Source organism: Cordyceps fumosorosea (genome assembly GCF_001636725.1).
Source record: "Cordyceps fumosorosea ARSEF 2679 chromosome Unknown scaffold_18, whole genome shotgun sequence".
NCBI lineage: Eukaryota > Fungi > Ascomycota > Sordariomycetes > Hypocreales > Cordycipitaceae > Cordyceps > Cordyceps fumosorosea.
In genome coordinates, this window is record NW_017387318.1 from 628360 (window position 1) to 649656 (window position 21297).

The following is a 21297-nucleotide window of genomic DNA, read 5'->3' on the forward strand; positions in this document are numbered from 1 at the left end:
CAGCTGGCAAGCAAAGTCAGCAACAAAGAGGGAAGCTCACTCTGCGTATAGCTCTCACGAGCATACCCCAGACTTTCGTGGCCGATTATCTATAAAGACAACGATTTGCCACTCCAGAACCTGGCCACCCCTCATCACCACCGGCTTGGTTACATCCTCCACTACCCGTTTCTGCCGCAGCCGTTTCTTCACACCCTACCAATCACATCAATAATACCCTCACCAAAGCATCCCCCTCGCCACCACCATGACCGAGAGAGTTGTCGGACCCTTTGGCCGGAACACCGGCCACCCCTTCCAGCTCTTCCCCAACCAGCGGTCCACCGCGCGGCGCTTCACCGTGCGGATCGGGCAGGGCTCCGGCGACGCGCAGGGCTTCATCGTCGTCAAGGGCATCGAGATCGAGTGGTTCAACGGCGAGCGCGTCTCCGTCTACAACCGCCCGCAGCCCGACGACTCGAGCTCGACCTTTGAGTTCCAGGAGGGCGAGCGGGCCAGCTGGACCGTCTGGGCCGGCTGGCGCATCGTCCGCTTCGAGATCAGCACGACGCTGGGCCGGACCTGGGCGTTTGGCGGCACGTCCGGCACGCGCTTCCCCAACATCGTGTCCAACGGGCAGCTGATCGGCATGGAGCTCAGCTCGGGCTGGGAGGTGGACTGGGCCAATATCACGTTCCTGGTGCACGGCGGGCGGGAGGCGGAGGCGGAGGCGGAGGCGGACGTGCAGGAGGCAGGCTGATGGGTTTTTGTATAGTCGGTTGACTTGAGCGGAACAAGGCCTAGGCAGAATGAAGAAAGAAAACGACTTGGTAACCAGGTGCTTTTGATGTCAAACATGGAGAGTGCGTCATGGAGTGATAGGTACTTCAAGGTACCTTGGGGACTTTAGTGGTTCAGTCCCCTAAAACCAGACGCTCAGAGCCTAGGACGACCCGCTAATCCCGCTAGCAGTAGAGAGATTCGTGCACATTGGGTACCTGAAGATACACGTGTCGCTACCACGCTACGTCACTTGGCAAAGCGAATCCCGTCTTCTTAACGAATTTCATCGTGACATTGGCGCCAAAGCCACGTCTCAACGTCCAACGTCTACTATCTATCGTATGCGCCATCCGCATCTCTCGATGCTTGTCTCTCCCTTTGGCGTGTATTGATCGTCAAACGCATACCCGCTCCTGATTATCGCAACGGCACGGACCCCATGCGGCCATAGTCCACTCCGACCGCCGCCTACCCCTCGAGTTTGAACCATCAAACAGCCGCCTCCGAAGCTCACCCCGATGCTCTCCCTCGCCATCCTGCCGGCGCTCGCCGCGCTCGTCGCCGCCACCACAGACATTGAACACGCCGCGCTCCCATCCTACCACTACGGCGCGCCCATCCCGATTGAGTGCATGAACCGGAGCTCGTACGTCCCCCGCTCCCCTCCCCCGTCCATCTACCTCGGCACAAATCTGACACCCCCCATCCCAGAGAAACCGGCGAGCACATCGAAGACAGCAACCACCAGTTCCAGTGGATCCCCTTTCCCGAGTGTAGGGAGACGGGCAAGCCTCTCGAGTTCGGCTACGGCATCGAGGGCGAGGTCAACTGCACCATCCCCATCTCGCACGACTTCTTCCACCTCCTCGAGTTCTACATCCACAGCGACGCGCCGCTGTCCTGCCGGCTGCCCGCGCGCCCGCCCGCGGAGGTCAGCGTCGTCGGCGAGGTGCCACCGCCGCGCGAGCACGTGCCGCTCGTCTTCGCCGTCGCCGGCACCCTCCAGCTCAGCCACATGCACGTCTCGACGCGCATGAACGTGCTGCTGCACGCCGTGCCCAAGCACCACCTGCACCGCCACGACAGCGGTGTCATCGACTCGGCCATCTCCTACAGCACCAGCCCGCTCGCTCATGCCATCGAGGACGGGTCGCCGGCGTCGACCAAGCTGACCATCGGCGAGCCCCTGCCGCTGCGCTTCTCGGTGCGCTGGTTCCCGGGGCCGCACCTGCCGCACTCGGAGGGGAGGGTGGAGTGGCAGGGGCTCGGTGGCCATATCTATGCGAGCACATTCTTCTACAGCGTGGTGTCGTTTGTGGCCGGCGCGCTGGTGGCGGCCATGTACACGCTGGGCGTCGTCCTGCCGAGGAGGCTGCGGAATCGGGCGCTGGGCGGCGCGACGCCGCTGGGCCACGGCCTTGGCAACGGCTGGGGATACTCCAAGCGCTTGGACTGATCAGATGCCCGTCATTATGTATGAATAGGCGTTTGTGCCAGGATATGTAATGTGGAAGAAGCGGTCACATCATGGGCATCTAGGAGTTTGTTTTTCGGTTCTCGATCGGTTTCCACCATGTAAATGTACATCATAGATGTTATATTATCTTCTATCAATTCCAGAGTGTTTAAAACTTCCGCGCCTATTCATTCTTGTCCTTGACGCCGTCCTCCTGCACACGACGAAGCAGTCGCAGAGCCATGTCCACCGCCATCACCCCCGCTACCACGCAGCTCGTTAGCAAGAGTCCTCCCACAACCAACAGGAACCTCCAAACCAACTTACGAATGATGACGTACGGGAGGTAGGTCCCGTACAGCAGCCGCGTCTTCTTGTCCGCCGCCAGCACCGCAGGCCCCATGTGCAGCAGCTCGTAGCAGCACGTCGCCGAGCCCATGAACGTGAGGCACCCAAACGCCAGCCCCGCAACCTCCCCCGGCCCGCCCATGCACTTCCGCCGCGACGCAGACAGCTGTGAGACGAGGTACGCGGCGAGCGGGCACTGCGCGAGGCCCTCGATGTAGAGGAAGGCGACGAACCACGGCGGCGGGTGGGCGCTGGCGACAAAGGGGTCGCCGGAGGCGGCGACGTACCGCCGGCGCAGGCCGACGAGGAAGTGCAGCGGCGAGCCGGCAGGCTCCCACAGCGGCCGCGGGTAGAACTCGACGAGGTCCATCGCTGGTGTGTGTGTCAGGTAGATGCGTGTCAAGGAAGGGGGGGTGGGGGACGGACCGATCATGCCGATGAGCTGCAGGGCGATGATGACCAGGTAGAGCCAGTCGCGCAGAGGCTTGTTTGCCATTTTCGGTGGGCTTGGAAATGACGGTGGTGTGAGATGAATTTTTTACCAATAAAACGCGATGGCGACCGGTGTGCGGCGGAGGTGAATGCCGATGGATGTTGTTGTCTGCACATTAACTAGTTAGTTTAGCTTGTCAGGGGAGAGCTAAAAAAGCAGAAGTGGATCGAGCATCCGGGGCGGGCGGGGACCGAGCTACCCGCCAGCCGGATCTGACTCCGAGCGGCGGGCCGACTTACACGGGGACCACTGCATCTAGCCGCAGCCGAGTTTCATTGGACATGAACATGAGTCTATTCGATTTATACAGGTGCCGCAATTTCGTCATTAATTACAAAACCCCGTGCCCCATGTTGTACTGCCCAAACGCTGGCTGCGGCGTGCCCAGCAGCATGTCCTGCCAGAACGCCTCGTCAAACTGAAAATCCGGCAGGAAGCTCGGTATCGGCTGCTGATCCGTCCCCAGCATATCCAGCCCCTCCAACGTCGCCGCCCCATCCACCGCGCACTCCTCTTGTCCCTGCACGTCCTCCTCCTCGGGCGGCGTGATCATCGCCATCGCCTCCTCCCCCTCCGCCGGCGTACCCGCCGCACCACCCCCGTCCGCCGCGCTCCGCGCCTCGTACCACTGATGTATCCACCGCAGCTTCTGCGAGTACAGCGTGAACAGCGGGGTCTTGGCGTGCATCGGGCGCCTCCTGCCCGCCGCGCGCGCCCACGCCTCGGCGCGCTCAAACTGCGCGGCCGTCGCCAGCGTCGCGGCGCCAAAGTCGAACGCGCGGCGCGCGACGGCCGGGTCCCAGTCCTCGGCGGCGTGGAAGAGCGCGCGCGAGGCGGTGACGACGGCGAAGGCGAGGAAGCCGGTCATGGTGGAGGGGCGGAGCGCGGCCTGGGCCACGGGCAGGTCGTTGCGCGCAGTGAAGAGCGCGCGGCAGGCGTCGACGAGCCGCCAGAGCATCTCGGTGCGGCGGAGAGGCGCGTGGGCGGTCGAGTTGGCGCCGTTGTCGGGGGGGCCGGCGGCGGGCTGCATGCCGAGAACGGGCTCGTAGAGACGCACGAGCAGCGCGAGGTACAGGTGCCGGAACATGGCTGGAAAGATTTGAGTTAGCATGGGAGATGGGGTGTGGGAGAGTTGGTAGGAGGGCAGGCTTGCCGTCGTTTTGAATCTCGGGCGTCTGAGAGTTGACAAACTTGTCCATGTTGTCGCGTGTCAGGCTCAGGGTCATCTCCTGCGCGTAGCCGTACACCGTCGCTGACGGGCCCCAGACGTACTCGGTGCCCGGCAGCGCGCTGAGTCCCTTCTGCGCGATGCGCTGCAGCCGCACGCTCGCCGCCAGCGCCTCGTCGAGTGGGTGCTGGCAGAGCGCCGCGATGGAGTCGCAGCACTTGGCCAGGTAGCTGTTCCAAGCGAGGGCGGGACCCCGTCGAAACATGGACATTGTCCTGGGAGGTCCGTCAGCAGGTGTTGGTTTCTCATTAGCAAGCACAAAGGGAAGACGGGAGGACATACACCGAGGTCGCGTAGTGCAGACCCAGCACCGCCCGGATCTCAGCCGGCGTGTGCTCCTTCCGTCGCCGCAGGAGGTGCGACTTGTTCATGTGGCACCAGGCCGCGCCCAGCAGCGAGTGCTTGTACACCTGCCCCTGCTCCGGCGGCCAGTCGAGCTTCAGGTCCAGCACAATGTTGTGCGCCAGCTGCATGAACAGCGGCGTCTCCGCGTCAATATAAAAGTGAAACGAGCCCCTAGACGCCATCGTCAGCAAAAAGAAAAAAAAAAGAAAAAGAAAAGGAAGAAAAACCCCGTCCCTTTCCGCCCTCACCATATCAGATGCACCAGAATCGCCTGCAGCAGCTCCAGCGTCTTCTCCTGCTTGATGATCATCGTCTCGGCCACGTGGTGCCGCAGCCAGCGCTTGACCGCGCGGTCCGTCTCCTCCGACGTCTGCGCCACCGCCGCCACAATCATCCAGAAGAGCGCCGGCGCGGAGCGGTGCAGCTCCTGCGGCTTGGCGCCCTCCTCGATGACGACGAAGGGGAACAGGGGCATGTAGTCACGCCGGTACACGGCCAGGTGCTCCGCGGCCTCGGCGAAGGTGAGCGCCAGGCCGGGCACGAGCTCGACGACCGTCTCGGCGGTCGGGCGCTCCTCGCTGCCGTTGCTGCTGCCGGAGCTGGTCAGGGCGTGCTCGCCAGGGGCGCGGTTGGGGCAGCTGTCGGGGTGGTGGTTCCGGAACTGCCACGGGTTGTTGGCGGTGAGGTCGTCCCCGGGGCTGTCGGGCGTGGGCGGCGAGGAGGCGTCGTCGGGGGTCGAGGCGGAACCTGCCGCGCTCGACGAGCGTCGTCGCTTCGCCCTCTGGTTCGATTCTAGAAGCGACATAATTCCGTCCAGCTTCTGCTCCAACTGCGCGACACGACTAACGAACATGACCAGGGTTAGCGGGGGCGAGGCTTCCCTCCAGCTTCTTTTTGTCCCCCTTTTGTTCCAGACAGAGAGACATACTTTGATTTCGCTCTTCTCTTCCTCGGCGCCTGTGTCGGGACGCCACACGCGATACCCAACCGATCACACCTTGAATTTTTTAACCGCCCTGGTCAGCAGCAAATTCCGCGGGGGTTTGACAGCTATCGATGCCTTGGGGTTTGTCGCACCTTGTACACGCGGCCGGGGCCGATCCGGCCGGCCAGCGACACTTCATCTTGAGGCGCGAACAATTCACGCAGGCCCTCATCTTGATCCCCGTCGGCTGCGGCCGTCGCGCTCCGCCCGAGGCAGACGAGTCCATATCGGTGGCTTTTGTCTCGGGCTCTGCCGATGGCGGGAAATTGGTAGCGCAGGGTTCAGGGGGAGCGCCTTCTCGAAGACACTGAATCAGAATGAGACAAGCAAGTATTCCGTATTTTGTTCTCGAGGACAAAAAAAGGCGAGGATGCTGGATGACGACAACGCGACTGAATCACAGTCAGGCTGTATAAGAGATGAGTCGGGGTCGGAGTTAGCGCAGCGACCGGTCCGTGCTGAAGGATGTGCTCACCAGTTAATAAGGCTTGGCTCTCAACAGAACTGAACGGTCGGGGTCGGGCAGATTTAACGACCGGACCCGTACAGCAAACATACTCGCATTGATTGATGCCAGCAATCCCAGCCGGTTTATGTGACAGAAGTTGACTTTTAACTAGACAAGTTGCATCAATTCGAGAAACAATTTCGACAGATTAAAAGAAATCAAATTGAGAGAGCGTTGCATCAACAGAGTGCCACCGCCACCATGACAAGAAGATAAAGTACACCAAGCTCAGGGTATCGGGAATAAAAAAGAGCGCCCGTGCAGCAAAAAGGATAGCAATGTAGAAGAAAAGAAGTCTAGATCAATGATGCCCAGCTCACGACCTGGTTTTTTTTTTCTTTTTTGACCAGGATTCCTCCCACCAATTTTTTTTTCTTGTACAGTAACCATATATATATTCTTGTCCACCTCAAACCGCCACCGCAACCAGTTTCTAGACAGTCTCGGCATTGCTCGTAGCATCAAATGAGCGTCGCTGGCGCACATACTTGGGCCAGGTGTTGGTAAGGATGAGATACTTGATGCTGATCTCGGCGTCGGCAAAAACGGTCTCGTCAAAGCCCTCGGGGATAGGTCCAACATAGCGAACCGCCGCAGCTGCATTGTCGGCGGCGCTGCGCGGCGCCTCGGCAAACGGCGTCGCCGGGTCGTACTTGGCTTCCTCGTTGACCACCATGCGCGCCGCATCCTCAAAGACGGCCTCGAGCTTGCGGAAGTCCTGCGACGACAGGTTGATCTGGAACTCGGCGCAGCTGGCGCTGATGAAGTCCAGGTAGATGTGCAGCGCACTCTCAAACATCTCGCGCGAACCCGTCTTGGGCTTGGTCGGGGTGACCGGTGGCTTCTCGTCATCGCTGCCGCTGGTGGCACTGCTGGCGCTACCGAGACTCTTGGCCACCGTGATGCTGTGCTGGATTTTCCAGTCACGGACGCGCATCAGGAACGCCACGTTCTCGCCGGAAAAGTCCTTGAGCGCCGAGAACTCCTGGAGGGGCTCGGGGTTCTTCTCAAGGGTGTGCTCAAGCGCGTCCATGGTCAGGATGGAGCCGCCCGAGTTGGACCCGAGAGACGACGCAGCGCGAGACATGCGCGAGGCCCACGTCGTGCCCGAGATCTCAGAGTGCAGCGACTTCACGTCCTTGGTAACGCCGCCGAAACGCTGGCGAGACTCCCACCGGGCAATGGACTCAAGCGTCTCCTGGCTCAGGTTGCGCGCCTTGCGCACCTCCCAGATGGGAACGAAGACGGTAAAGATCTCCAGGAACATGATAGAGACGGCGATCCACATGGGAGGGATGAAGTGCTGGTTGACGGCCTCCATGCCAGGGACGTAGAGGGCAATCAGCCACATGGGAGCCGCATGAAGACCAGAGATGCAGCAGCCGATGGTCTGGAGTCGCCAGCCCTGGGTGTCGTGGATGTTGCGGGCACGGAAGAGAATAACGGGCGCCACAACCCAAGCCCAGAAAAGCTGCCAGAAGATGGAAGGCCACCACTCCCAGCCGCGGCCCTGCTCGACATTGCGCTCCATGGGGGTGCCAGTGACCTCAGTGCCCTTGATGCCGAACGAGTCGTGGAACTTGCGGGAGATGAGGAACATGAAGACGGTCAAGATCACATGAAGACTCATACCGACACCAACGACTGCAAGTGTCTTCTTGCTATAGTCGAGTTGCTGCCACCAGACCTTGACCGCCTCACGCAGGGAGATGCGGCCGGCGCGGCGAGTAAAGATGCGGTAGGGTTCCGCGGTACGCTTGGCGTACTTCTTTTGTGCGTTGGCTACATAGAGAAAACGCGTGTTGGAGGCATGGAAAAGCGCGATGCCGAGTGGCAGCCAGATGCCCATGATCCAGTATTCTGCTTCTTCAGGCATAAGAGGGCCGTAGACGTAGCCCGTGGTCACGCAGACCCAGTAGACATGCATGAGAAGAATACCAGCAAAGGATATGGGAAGACCGCGAATACGCAAAATCTGCGTCTTGCGCTTCGCCCAGAGGTAGGACATGGCACCTAGAAGGGTGCATGTCCACACCACTGCGAAAGCAATGTAAAATATGCCGAGGCCATTGACACGGGCTTCGGGCTTGGTGGTGGCCGTGTTGCCAAGTTCAGAGCCCATGATGAAAGCCTTGAACGAGTATCGCCGAGTTGTGATAAGGAAAGATAAAGAGAGTGATGAAAAACGTCGATTTTTCGAAGAACAGAGTGCGTTCCCAGCTGTTTGGAGGAGGTGCTGAGAGGAGAAGGACTTGAGTCGCAAGCTACTATCGACGTGATGAGGATGTCAGTCTTCATATATGTAGCGCAAAGCAGGCCAAGACCCAGCCACATCCTTGTCGTCTGGTTCCAGATGAATGCTCATTGTGGTGCAGGGAACCAGGGGATCTGCAAGCACGGCCGGACTCACTTTTCCTAACATATGCACTGCTAACTGGCAACGACCAAAAGCAAAAAGTATTGAGCGTTTGGTTGGTTAGCTTGCCTGTCTGGCTGCCCACGTCAATCTGGGGCCAAGACAGGCGGCGAATCGCGAGAAATCTGGGGCCTGATGGGCACTACGGCATGCAGGGCACGGTAATGGAAATTGGGGTTGTTCAGGGTGAGTGAGCTTGTTCGTCTGCGTGAGGCCAAGTCGTGAGGTGACAGGTCGACCAGGGTGCGGGCAAGCGAGGAGTTCCCAGTAACGTTAAGTTGTGTGGTAGCAAGGGGGGTACCGAGCCCGAAGTCGAAGCGGCACGAATGCTGATCCTTTCCTCCCCGGCGGACTGAGACAGCCAAGCAGGTTCAGCATTCCGACTTGCTTTTGAGCGCCGAGCTTGTGGCTTCTGTGGCTGTGATAACTCGACCAAACTGTACTGATGCGCCTACCAACACCATCTCGTCAAACCCGGTTAATACGGGCAAGTTGGGCCTCTCTGCGGAGGGCACACAATAGACGCTTCTACACACTGCTTGGCGGGCACCTAGCGTCTTGCCCTTTTGGCCTCATATGTATTCGTTCTCTCAGCGTCATAGGACTCCGAGAAATCCAGGTAATTAAAAGCGGAAGATGGGCTTTGGCAGGGCATGGCCGGCACTTGCAATTCCGCCCTCGTGATTTTTGCAGGGACAAATTCCTGGTAGCTGATCCAAGACACGCGGGTGATGGGCGCGTTCGCGGCCCCAGCAGGGTTTATTAGTAGAAGGCTTGTCACAATCAATCACACACAGCCCTCGAGTCAGTGCAAAGAGTTCACTGTTGCCTTTGTCTGATCCAACAACTGTATACGTTAGAATTGAACAGATGTCATCTCTTCACGCAACGGGCGTCCGTGCCAGAGTGAGGAGACATGACCAGTCAAAAGAGCGACCCGAGGAAAAGAAAAAAGTTCGAAGAAAAAGAAAGAACCGTTGCGAGGCGAGCGAGCCGTTGCGCTGCACTAACACGAAGCTAGCCCGGCAGAGGACGGCTGGCAAAGGCTGCTTCTTATCGTGGACCTGTCGTGTAGCAGTAGAGCCCATTCCGTCACAGAGTTCACCGTCGACCGAGACATAGTCTTAGGCTTAGCTTGACCTTTTTCGGGGCAAGTCGGTCGAGACGGGCGATCAAGAGGGCGTCCACGACAGACGCAAGGGCGGGTGGGTGGCTGGTGGTGATCGGCAGGCTGCGGCAAAAGGAAGGAACACGAAGATTCAAGAGCTAACACGCGGAAAAACGGGCGAATTTCTTTTTTCTGTGCATACTTTCTTTGTTCTTGTCAACCCGTTGTCAATGTGGTGGACAATCTCGTCCTCTCAGCAGGAAAGGAAAAACAACCTGTCGTGTAAGTGCCGAATTGAGCGACAAGCGCAAGAATCACTCGGTGTAGTCCTGTCCCGAGCTATGTAAGATGGATGGATGCTGATCAGATTGGTACGAACCTGCTCTATTGGTGTGATAGCGGACCGGTCAGTTGTGGCTGGCTTCTCATCAAAGACTTTCAACAACTCGGTAATCGCATCTCGCACGCCTGGTACGCCCTCGATCGTGGCATGAAAAAGTCCGAAATTATCGCCATCTTATCGGTATCCTCCTAGAGGCAGCGCCCATAGGTGGCCCCCTCAATATTTCCGCGACTCATTTCCTATGCCCAGTTTGGGGGGGTTAGCCTGCGGGATACCAGTAATTTCTTTTGTTGGATCGACCACGGCGGAGGCTCTCTCGCACGGACTGTGCCTCCCCCTCACCCCCGGCCGAAAGAGGAAGAAGAAAGTAATCAAGAAAAGCAAAGCGGGCCAGAAAAGGCGTCCCACAGTCTGAAGAGTTTTTGCATAAACATGTGGGTGCAAGAGATGCGCCACTGCATTGCATCCATCCCATACTTCATCTCATCCGTCCAGAGAGGCCGGCCAGCCGGATAATGGGCAATTCTGACATCATTCAATAACTCGCCAATACTTTGGGAACAAAGACAGCACGCCGCCGCGTTCCTTGGCACAGCCCAAACTTTATACGGCGCACACTTGCCCCCGTTTGAGCCACTGGCGGTGACAACTAGTGCTGAAGGCAACCAGGCCGGGCCTTGCCGCTACATCTCAGATGAGGCTAGAGATGAGCCAGGATGCAGGTCCCAGCAAGCTCGGCCCGCGGGAGCTTCCAACTTCCCAACTAGTCTTTCACGTCCCAGCGCTGGAACAACGCTAAAATAGGCTGTGGTGGCTTGCGACTCTGATCACCATTTTAGCGCCCTGAACCTAGAGTGGGAAGCACGTCAATGCAAAACAAAACATGGCATTTTGTTGCGGTACAAGGGGAGAACCAGAAGTAGGGTCGCGCCTTTATCGCGTAATCTAACTGAGTCAGAGCAGCTGCGACTTTGACGGTATCTCATCTCTCGGCAAGGCTTGCCTCAAGTTGTTCGGGATATTTTTGAAGACGTGGTAGTTCCGCCAACCTGGTTCCAATGTGTCGGTCCCCTTGCGCTGTTTCGAGCAAGTACTTGATGCACTCCACAGATCGTTCTGTAGGCCATGTAGGAGTACTGGATAGTAAACAGTTAGAAGATATATGCTGTCTGGAGTAGTTCGCCGGTTTCTTGAGTGGCTTGTGGGAGTTCGTCCTATCTCACATTTCTTGTCATCGGAGAGGCATTGACCTGGATGCAGAACTGTGGTACACCTTCTGACAGGCCCGTGTCATGCCGACTTCCGGTATCGGCCAGAGCCACGAAGTGTCGAGCTATCTTCACGAGTTCACTGGCCACACTATGCGTTCATAGCAAGCGTTCGTCTCTCTTCTGCTAGACGTTCGGGCGTATCAGATCGAAGGTATGTGCCTGTGCGTGCTTCACAGCAAGGGTGAAGAACCTTACGTGGAAGTACAATGGCTCGAGCGTTTTTAAGATGATTAACGCTTAGATTCATGGATTTTCTTTGTAAGCCTGGTACGCGCCAGGTTATGTTATTGGTCTCTTGGCAAGTTGAAGCGTCTACTGGCGGATGATGGCTTGTGGCTCGGCATCTTGGGCGGATAGGCACCATCGACATATCGAGTAGGCCAGGTTCAGGCCAGGTTCAGGCCAGGTACGAAGACTTGCTGGAGTCTACGAGCGCCTGTAATCCTATGCACATTCCATCAGCAATTGTGTCAAGCGAGTATACACACTTGTGCACAGCAGAAAAAAATCCCCCACGGTCTCCATCTGGTAATCTCTTGTTGCGCTATCACCCATGTTGGAGCCGCTCGGGTCACCGGTATCCTCATTTGGAAATTCCTTGGCATTCGCTAGGATTACCCTCGTGATCCTAGACTCATTCGCATTCGCAGCTCTTTGGGTAGCTTATTTCGGTTCTTTCTGCATAAGATTCCTTGCTGACAGACTCAACAGGTTGTTGCAATTCGGCGTGAGAACTTTCGTGTTGCTGTTCGCAACATGAAAACCAACACGACAAGCGATTCGGTTGACAGTTTAGGCGAGATTGTCGATAGAGTTTTCGGGAGAGAGCCAGTGATCATGGCAGGAAGTGAAACCACGGTTATGGTTTCGTGATGTAATTTGCCTATGCGCATTCGGAGCTACTTCAACGACGGAAAAACCTCACTGCCTTGTTGTCAGTGGCCAAAAGTGCGAACCGTGTTGTACAGGGGAGCGTTGTTCAAGGGCTCAGATCTTTTGAATAGGTGAGGTATTGTCTCTGCCGTCGAATTGCTTCTGAGGTTTGCTGCATCCTCAAATCTTGGCTTTGTGATCCGTCCGCTGCGCAGAAACCAGCCGAATAACGGGGATATACTGTTGGGAGCAGTTCCGATGGGCTAGAAATACCCTTTTCTAACTTTCATTAAACGGTATTGTCAGTTATTGTCTGGCCTGGTCTAACCATCTGCCATAGTGGCAACAGCAGATACTGCTGCCGTCATAACCACGCCGTGCTAACTGTGAGGCCGGCAGGTTCAAGTGTGACGCAAGGTATTAATAAGGAATCAACTAATGCCACAGTTCGAAGGCTATTAGAATACTGCTAGACGTCGCGCTGCGAGTGGCATGGTGCCTCATTACCTATCCATCGGGAGCCAAAACGCGTTGCTTGTCGAGCAGCACTGGTGCAGGGTAAGCCCATCTACCCAGCGTGTGTTAGGCAACTCGGGCCAACCATCGTAGGAGAAACTGTGACAATGCGATGAGGCATGTTATAGCCTGACCATTCGGTGATGATGAAAGGGATGGATTCCTGAATGCGTTTGCCAGCGCCTATGGCTAGGTAAGCAAACGGCGTCTGGAGGCGGCGGCCCGTCATGACTGAAGACGGCATGCCATAGGCGAGCAAGCAACGACGAAACACAGCCAACTTATTAGGGATAAGTCATCGACCAAAACCTCGCGGAATCTTACTCGTTAACTGTACCACGACTCAAATTTATGGCGGCAATACCCGTTGACGAAGTTTTCACATCCTGGAATCACCTATTCAGTTCAGACGCAACCAACGCAACTTCGAACTTGGACCCCCGACCAGCCGCTTGAGGTGTGTCGCAAAACGCAGCTACTGTAGGAAGAAATGTGGCCAGCACAGCGCTGCATCAAATGGCCGCCCAGTCATATCTTAGTGCGACAACGACGACGCTCCTGAACGTTTGCTGTATTACTCCGTGCTGTGCTAAGGTCAAACGAATTTGCCTCGCACAGAACTACCATCACCTAACGTAGCCGAGTGCTAATCGGGCTCAGTGAAGCATCCGCCTGCCACAAAACTCGCATCGCCCGCCTCTATGGGCAAGCTCTCTCTCATCCCAGGTAGCCTCTTATGGTAGCTATCCGAGATTACTTTCCGAGTTGATTTCGGCGCTGAATCGAGCTCAGTGCAACTCTACCCGCTGCTCCCCACATTCCATCATCCGGTCTTGTACATTCGCCTGCCACGCTCCCTCGCAACTACCATCATCGATAATCCTATCGGCCCCAAGATCTTAAGCAGGCCTTCAGGCTCTGCCAAAGACGGCAGGAAGTGCTCTCCCCCCAACTGGCCCAAGCGAGTCGACTTCTCCCACAACCACAGCCGTCATACTTTGCGAGCCAGACCAAGTTGTCGCATCGTGATACCGCCAACAGCACTTGATGACTCGCCTATTCGTATATGGAAACTTCATCCCCGCCCAGATTTTGGTCGCCATATCAAGACACACACACCCCTGGTCATCCCTAGAAACAAAGACCTCTCGCATTGCCCCACTGAACCCTTCGATCAGGCTTCCAATACGCCTCCAACAAACCACTTAGTTTCGTCCCCCTCCTAATTTCGATCTTTTCTCGATTTCACTGCCGCTCTCCTTGATCTTTCGGACGCCATGGAAAAGTCTGGTGGCCCCGCGAAGCTGTCCGAGACAGGAGTGGCAGCATCCCTACCCCCTGGTAGGTCTCATCTCATCGAAAATAGTAGCCCCGGTAGAAACGATTTGAGAGGCAAGAAACCCGGTGAAGTCTTCCTCCTTTGACAGTGTCAGCCCCTCAAGCTACTCACTGCACCTCTTCCAATTTTGAACACTGCTGACCTGTCAAGATCACACCATAGCATCCCCCAGCGACTTACCTCGCGTGGCAAAGGTGGAAGAGAAGAATCCGAAAGGAGGTATAGAGCAACCTCGCCGTGGAAGCGCGCAGAGTAAGACTCATACGGAGAGCTCTTGGGTGGCGCAACCTGAGCTGTATACCACTGACAATTACGAAGCCAGCCGCGGCTTGCTCCACGGTGATGCGGATATCGAACCCGGCGGAAGCGACGAAGACGGCGAGTTCTCAGCGACCGAGTTTGACGCCGATTCCGTAATAGATAGCGACGACTTTTCCGATTCCACATCTCTGCGCCCCAGTATTCTGGAACATAGCTACGTTAATGGGCGCCGATACCACCGCTATCGCCACGGCCGTTACCCAATACCAAATGATGAAGCCGAACAGAGTCGCGAGGATATGCTGCATACCATGATGATGGAAGCCACAGATGGCCGACTATTTTATGCTCCCATAGGACCCAACCCACAAAAGGTTATTGATCTAGGGACTGGCACCGGCTTATGGGCGATAGAATGTAGGGAAGACACACGGCAGCCTATGGGGCTCCCCGGCTGACATGTCGCATAGTTGGAGATAGGTATCCCTGTGCGGAAATCACGGGTCTTGATCTGAGTCCCATCCAGCCAGCCTGGGTTCCGCCAAATGTCAAGTGAGCCGAAGACATCACCAGCGGCAACATCGTTTGCTGACAGAACAGATTCTTGGTAGACGATGTTGAAGCGGAGTGGTTGAACGGCGATGACTTTGACCTGGTTCACCTAAGGAATATGATTCCCATATTGAAATCTCCAGTCAATCTATTGAAACAAGCATACCCGTGAGTCGAACCCCGTCCACAACGCTAACTTCTAACACGAGAATAGACATATGAGACCTGGCGCATGGGTGGAGCTGCAAGACGTCGACGGCGCAGTGCACACAGATGACGATAGCGTGCCGAAGGACTGGCCGCTGAAGATATTCACCGACTTGCTCATTGAAGCATTTGCCCAATTCGGTACCACGGCCAACGCGGCCGAATCTGGGCGCCAGTACTTAGAAGAAGCTGGCTTCGTCAATATACAGCACAACTACATCAAGCTGCCATATGGCACCTGGCCAAAAGACAAGTATGCCCTCCTTTCGCGACTAGCTTCAAGATAGCCCGATTCAAATTCTCCCAGATACTGACGAGCGTGCAGACTGATGCGCCTTGTAGGCATGTACTACCGGACCGCCTGCGAAGACTTCTTGCCTGCCGTCGGCGCCATGCACTTTCCAAGAATGGGCTGGAGTCAGGCCAGGATGGAGGTCTTCTTTGCCGAGGTGCGCCAGTCATTGCGCGATCCCAAGGTGCACGCCTACGGCAAGATGCACTTTTGGAGCGGCCAGAAGCCTCTGAGCGCGCCAAGTGCGACTTGATTGACCGAAGCTGTTGGGCAGGCAGAACAAAGCATAGGTATTGAAACAATATTGCATGAATATTATACGATAGCAGTGGAGTTCGCGGGACTATTGGAGCAAGGAAGTAGTGTAGGGATCTTGGGTTTGGCATTGGCATGGCGTGGGTTGATTGTTTTTCCAGCGACTTTTGAGCAACTGAGAAATGTACAATGATGGGAATTGATCGTCTCGATGACCACTTCACTCAGTAGAAAAAAACACAAACAAATAAATGACCCATGTTGCCAACTCTAGTGAAATGTACGCTTATATATACAACAAAATCTTTCCCGCCTCGACACCTGTCGCATTTTCTGCGTCCTAACGCCTCGACTTTGCCTTTTTGCTGCTGCGCGTCTCCTCGCCGTCCTGCGTGCGCCTCTTGCGGCGACCCTCCTCCAGCACCTTCTTCATGCTCTCGGAGCCCGTGAACCGCGGGTGCGACGGGTCGATCGCGTACTCGTGGTCCTCGAAGACGGCCTGGAAGCGCGGGTCCGCCACGTCCATCTCGAAGCCCTTCTGCAGCGCCGCCCCGCCGTTCCTCTTCTCCTCCTCCGCCGCGGCCTTCTTCTTGCCCTTTCCCTTGGCCTTGCTTTGCTTGCGCTGCTGCTTCTCGGCGCGCAGAATGTCCCGCATGTCGAAGTGGTCGAGGTGATCCGCGCCGTCGGCGCCGGTGCCGCCGGTGGCCATGACCTCGGCGAGGTGCGCGCGTTCTACAGCGTCGGCCTTTTCGGCGGCGAGGCGCGCTTCGCGCTTCTGGAGGCGCTCGGCCTTGCGGATGGACGACTTGGAGGGGCGCTGCTTTTCGCTGGCGCCGGCGGCGTCGGCGAAGAAGGGGTCGTCGAAGCCGAGGTCCTCCTCGGGCGCGGCCGGCGTGGCGTCGGTGAAGAAGGGGTCGTCGAAGCCGAGATCTCCGGTCTCGCCGCCCGCTTCGTTGTCGTCGTCAGCGGCATCCTTTGCGGTCTCGCCGTTGGCGGCGGCGCGGCGGGCACGCGCGGCCTCACGCTTGCGCTCTTTGCGTTCGCGCTCCTTGCGCTGGTACTTTTCAATCGTCGTCTCCTCCTCGCCCGCGGCGGGCTTCTTGGCCTTGGCCTCGGAGAGGGCGGGCGTGAAGGTGATTTGCATCTCGCCGACGGGGCCGCGCTTGGCAACCTTGGGCTCCGGCTGCTCGCCCAGGCCGAGCGCCGCGCGCATCTTTTGGCGCGCGAGCTCCTTCTTCGACAGCTTGGGCTTCTCCTCGTCAGCCTCGCCGCCGTCGCCACCGTCCTCTCCGCCAAAGGTGGCGATCTGGTTGTCACCTTCGTCATCGGAGCCTTCCGTGTCGCTGGCCAGGTATGCGCGGAGGTCGTTCTCCTGGAAATCTGCCCGGCTACCGGTGAAGGCACGCTTGATCGAGTCTTTGCGTGACGCTTCTTCGGGGTGCAGATCCCATGTGAGCTTGACCTTGGAGCTCTGCAAGGCTGTTGTCACGAACTCGACGGGCTTGTACGAGTCGGGCAGTTTGGTGCACTCGTCGCGAGGCTCATCGTCGAACTCGACCTCGTCTGGTACGAACCGAAGGTCGAGAAAGTTGGAGGAGGACTGGTATTCTGTTCCGTCGGTAGCCTCATAGATCTTTTGTGCAATCTTTTCGTCTGAGCACTCCATAACGGCGTAGTAGTACCGCAAGCGGTCGAGTTGATATTTTCGTAGGGCGTCGCTGTCGAAATCTTGGTCGTCTCCCTCTTCAATAAGCTTCTTCTTGATTCGCTCGTCCTCTTCGTCGGAGTCCTCCTCCTCCTCGCTGTCTGAATCGTCCTTGCTTTCTTTAAAAAGTTCCTTGGGCGGGCCCTCGACCTCCTCTCTTTGCATGCGATCCTTGCCAAATTCACTGGGATATACAGACACCTTGGTAATGCGTCCTGGGCTTTCGCCAATGAAGCTGCTGAAGAGAGCGAACAGATGCGTTGAGTTGACGTTGTCCCAGTCAAGGTTGACAATAGCTATACGTTTCGAGACTTCACCAGTCTCGACATCGGCCTGCTCGTCTTGAAGCCTCTGCATGTCGCCTTCAGTGGCGAGTTCTGCACCGCCATCTTCATCGTCCGAATCGTCCTCGTCAGACGAATCCTCGTCTTCGGAAGAGGAAAAACCGCCACCACGAGCGGGATCGTAGTTGGCGCGGGAGTCGCGCTCCTTTACAGCAAGCAGTTCCTTTTCAACAACATCGTCGTCGTCGACCTCGATTTCAGCGTTGCTGCTACCCTCGCCCTCGTCGTCATCGTCGCCTTCCGCTTCGTACAGACGCTGCAAAGCTTTCTTCTTGGAGTCAGATTTCACCTTGCGGCCATATCGATCGACGCGAGAGGTAGCTATGAAGTCTTCGTCGTCGAGCATGCCCGCAAAACGCTTGTCGAGCTTCGTCTTTGCATTCTTTTTCGAGGGTAAACGAAATCGCGGATCCGTCTCAAAGTTGCTGAATCGGGCGTCGGTGATGCGAGCGGGGGCCAAACCCCCCTTCTTCTTGTCGGACTTCATTTTGATTGCCTCTGCTTTCGTATGCAGAACCCAATTGAAGTGAAGACTCTGGTTCAGACAGTGACCCGCGGAAAATGGTGTTGGCGAAAGACTTGCTTGAACTTTTTTGGCGGTCATGATTTTTCTGCCGCTCGTGGCGGGGCTGGTGGCATCAAATGTGGGGCTACATTCGCTGCCTTCAACTCACTTCCATCTTTTCATCTTCTACTGTCAGTGCAGAGATGTTCCAACACAATCGGATTGCTTGACGCCGAAATCAAACTCAAAATATGTTGTATGAATGAAAATGCCAAGATTTTAGATCGATGGTGCAAGGGCCCGTAACGGGGACGTTAAATGTTATATCAGTATTTGGTGCTCCGTTGTCAGCTTCACATCGAAATCACATTGTCGCGCACCAGACATGTTTGGCGGGTATCTATTACATTTATACAGACAAGAAATACATTTATCCGTCCAGGAGTCCAGTGGCGAGCCTCTCGAGATCCTCCAACGTCTCGGGCTCCTCGTCCACCTCGAACACCTTGCCGCCCTTTTTGCTCTTGCTCTTGCTTTTCTTCGCCGCCCTGCCATCGTCCTCGTCGTCCTCGAACCACTTCTTCGCCCTCTTCTTCGGCGGCTCCTCCTCTCCACTGCCATCCTCCTCGCCCGTAAGCGGCAGCGACCGCAGGAACTCGAGCGCTTCGTTGCTGTCCTCGCCGCCAACCAACTGCGGCGCCTCGTCGTCCTCCCCGTCTCCATCCCCGTCGCCGCCGTAGCGCTCCGCGCGCTCCAGCGCCTTGCGCTTCTCCTTCTTCTCGCGCTTCTTCTGCTTGGCCAGCGCCTTATCGTCGACGTCGGCGGCGCGTACGCGCGCCGTCTCGCCCTCGAGGAACTGGGCGCGCTGGGCGTCGGCGTCGCCCGCCTCCTTGAAGTCGGCCTCGCGCTGCAGCTCGTAGATCTCGTGTGAGTTGCCCTCGTCGTCGAAGACGAGCTTGGACGCGTTGCCCATGAACTTGAGCATCTTTTTCTTCGACTGCAGCGCCTTTTCGCGGCGCTTCGAGTCGATCACGTACGGCTCCTCGCCGCCGAGGCCGTATATGACCTTGGGCGCGTTCGGGTTTGCTTTTCGGGACTCCGCGTCCAGGTCGTCGTCGTTGAGGCGGCGCTTGACTGATAGGAACTCGTCGTCCGAGTCATCGTCAGCGGCCTTGTCGCCGTCGACGACTAGCTTGCTATAGTGGGCAGAGAGAACGTCTTGATTCGTTCGCTCAAACATCTTGTCGTATTTTGTGCGCACTTCATTCTTCTTCTTCGTCTTCTTCGGCCCATCCATGTCCATATCAGATTCCGAATCGCTAGACATCTCTTGTCTTGAAGCGTTCTTGACCTTTTTGATATCCACACCTTGTTGAAATTTGATTTGCGGTGTACCTGGAAGGCCTAAGCTAGCCGCATACGCGTCCAGATCCAGCTTCTTGAGGTTGAACACGTCTTTGTCTCTTTGTAGGTGAATAGACCGTACATAACTGCTGAAAGACTTTTGCCCGAGATACTTGAGATCTGGGTTCTGGAAACACATGTTCTGCAAGTCATTCTTGACGCTGCGCTTCTTCTTTTCTTTAATGTTGATTTTTTGGATCGGAATCTTCTTTTGCTCCAGTTTCTTGAGCATGCCGTCCTCCTCACTTGTCTCCAGGAAGAGCACGGCGCGTCCGTTGCTCTGGAAGCGGGCGGTACGGCCCACCCTGTGAATGTAAGTGTCGGTATCTTCGGGGCAGTCGACTTGAATGACCCAGTCGACAGCCGGGAAGTCGATGCCGCGGGCGACAACGTCCGTGGCAAAGAGACAGGCCTGCTTGGCCTCGGCGAATCGCTTCGTAATCTCGAGTCGCTGGACCTGCTTCTGGCGGCCGTGCAGGTGGAGCAGCGGGATACCGGGCTGGAGGTGTCGGAAGCTCTCGTAGACGAAGCGGACCTGCTTGCCGGAGCTCAGGAAGACGATGATCTTGCTCTTAAGCGATGCCTTGATGAAGCCGTACAGGGTGTCGAGCTTCTCGTGCAGCGGCGTGACGACGTAGTGCTGCTGCAGGTTCGTCGGGGTGGCCTCGGCGGCGGCCTCGTGCACGGATACGTACTCGGGGTCCGTGAGGCTCAGGCGGGCGAGGTCCGAGACCTTCCTGCTCTGCGTCGCGCTGAACATGAGCGTCTGGCGCTGCGCGGGCAGGTGCTCGACCAGGGCGTCGACGGCCGCGCGGAAGCCCATATCCATGATGCGGTCGGCCTCGTCGAGCACCAGGAGCTGCAGGTTGTTGACGTCGAGGCCGGCCGTTTGGTCGAGGTGCTGCAGCATGCGGCCTGGCGTGCAGATGAGGATGTTCATGCGCGACAGGCGCTCCGCCTCGTCTTTGAGGTTCTTGCCGCCGATGACCAGACCAGCTGAGAAGCTGTGGTAGGCGCCAATCTTGCGCAGCACCTCAAAGATCTGCACCGCCAGCTCGCGCGTCGGCGAAAGCACTAGCGCGCCGAGCCCGTCGTACTCGGTCCACTGGGCGCGGTGCAGCTTCTCGAGCAGCGGTACTAGGAACGCGAGAGTCTTGCCGCTGCCCGTCTTGGCTGCTCCGAGTATGTCCTTGCCCTGCAGGGCCAGCGGGATCGCGTGTGCCTGGACATCGGTGAGGGTCTGGAAGTGGGCGGCGGACAGGCCCTTGGTGGTGGCTCGGGAGAGTGGGAGTTCGGAAAAGTTTTTGATTTCGGTATTCTTGGGGTCCTAGAAGAAGCAGGAAAAAGTAGTTAGAGGATGCGCTTGGCAACTGCGCGTTACAGAGCAGCAGCATCAGGACAATGGAACCCACCAGTTCGCGAATGGCCGCCTCCAGCGTGGTCAGGTCATCCTGATCACGTTTCCGCTTTTGCTGGCGAATATCGGCTTTATTTTGCTTCGGAGGCTTCGCCTGCCTCCCGGCAGCGCGAGGATTAGCAACCATATTGCACGAGTTCTTGCAGTTCTGCGCTGCGATGATGAGGCTTGGGGTATGGGCAGCCCAAACTTTTTTTCTTATCGACGAGAAAAAAAGTTGGCTTGGCTTTGTAGATACGCCCCACAATCGGTCTTGGTGGGGCCGTCACGGAACCGCTTCCACGGGGTCTATTTAACACAACAACCCAAGTAATGAAAGTATTTAACAAGTAATTTAGTTGAATACAGCGCTGAAGAATTAACT

General features: G+C 57.0%; 8 protein-coding genes across 8 annotated transcripts; 3 read left to right on the top strand and 5 right to left on the bottom strand.

The window, feature by feature from the left end:
* Positions 1 to 247: 247 nt before the first annotated feature.
* On the top strand, positions 248 to 739 carry ISF_06883 (Mannose-binding lectin; the record flags this gene model as incomplete). Its single annotated transcript, XM_018850487.1, has 1 exon — positions 248 to 739. The coding sequence occupies one exon, from the start codon at positions 248 to 250 to the stop codon at positions 737 to 739; it is 492 nt and encodes a 163-aa protein (XP_018702527.1).
* Positions 740 to 1280: 541 nt separating this feature from the next.
* ISF_06884 (hypothetical protein) lies at positions 1281 to 2218 on the top strand (the record flags this gene model as incomplete). The annotated part of the gene is made up of 2 exons (XM_018850488.1): positions 1281 to 1408; positions 1474 to 2218. The coding sequence occupies 2 exons, from the start codon at positions 1281 to 1283 to the stop codon at positions 2216 to 2218; spliced, it is 873 nt and encodes a 290-aa protein (XP_018702528.1).
* A 184-nt stretch (positions 2219 to 2402) lies between these two features.
* ISF_06885 (hypothetical protein) lies at positions 2403 to 3062 on the bottom strand (the record flags this gene model as incomplete). Its single annotated transcript, XM_018850489.1, has 3 exons — positions 2403 to 2482; positions 2546 to 2938; positions 2993 to 3062. 3 exons carry the CDS (start codon positions 3060 to 3062, stop codon positions 2403 to 2405), a joined length of 543 nt encoding a protein of 180 aa, XP_018702529.1.
* Positions 3063 to 3390: 328 nt separating this feature from the next.
* Positions 3391 to 5485, bottom strand: ISF_06886 (Fungal transcriptional regulatory protein; the record flags this gene model as incomplete). Its single annotated transcript, XM_018850490.1, has 4 exons — positions 3391 to 4207; positions 4251 to 4502; positions 4570 to 4803; positions 4881 to 5485. 4 exons carry the CDS (start codon positions 5483 to 5485, stop codon positions 3391 to 3393), a joined length of 1908 nt encoding a protein of 635 aa, XP_018702530.1.
* A 1073-nt stretch (positions 5486 to 6558) lies between these two features.
* On the bottom strand, positions 6559 to 8247 carry ISF_06887 (Regulator of G protein signaling superfamily; the record flags this gene model as incomplete). The annotated part of the gene is made up of 1 exon (XM_018850491.1): positions 6559 to 8247. The coding sequence occupies one exon, from the start codon at positions 8245 to 8247 to the stop codon at positions 6559 to 6561; it is 1689 nt and encodes a 562-aa protein (XP_018702531.1).
* A 5682-nt stretch (positions 8248 to 13929) lies between these two features.
* ISF_06888 (hypothetical protein) lies at positions 13930 to 15556 on the top strand (the record flags this gene model as incomplete). The annotated part of the gene is made up of 6 exons (XM_018850492.1): positions 13930 to 13993; positions 14142 to 14669; positions 14723 to 14804; positions 14853 to 14972; positions 15019 to 15264; positions 15337 to 15556. 6 exons carry the CDS (start codon positions 13930 to 13932, stop codon positions 15554 to 15556), a joined length of 1260 nt encoding a protein of 419 aa, XP_018702532.1.
* A 342-nt stretch (positions 15557 to 15898) lies between these two features.
* ISF_06889 (nuc153) lies at positions 15899 to 18094 on the bottom strand (the record flags this gene model as incomplete). Its single annotated transcript, XM_018850493.1, has 1 exon — positions 15899 to 18094. One exon carries the CDS (start codon positions 18092 to 18094, stop codon positions 15899 to 15901), a length of 2196 nt encoding a protein of 731 aa, XP_018702533.1.
* A 448-nt stretch (positions 18095 to 18542) lies between these two features.
* Positions 18543 to 21060, bottom strand: ISF_06890 (ATP-dependent RNA helicase DBP4; the record flags this gene model as incomplete). Its single annotated transcript, XM_018850494.1, has 2 exons — positions 18543 to 20843; positions 20929 to 21060. The coding sequence occupies 2 exons, from the start codon at positions 21058 to 21060 to the stop codon at positions 18543 to 18545; spliced, it is 2433 nt and encodes an 810-aa protein (XP_018702534.1).
* Positions 21061 to 21297: the final 237 nt, after the last annotated feature.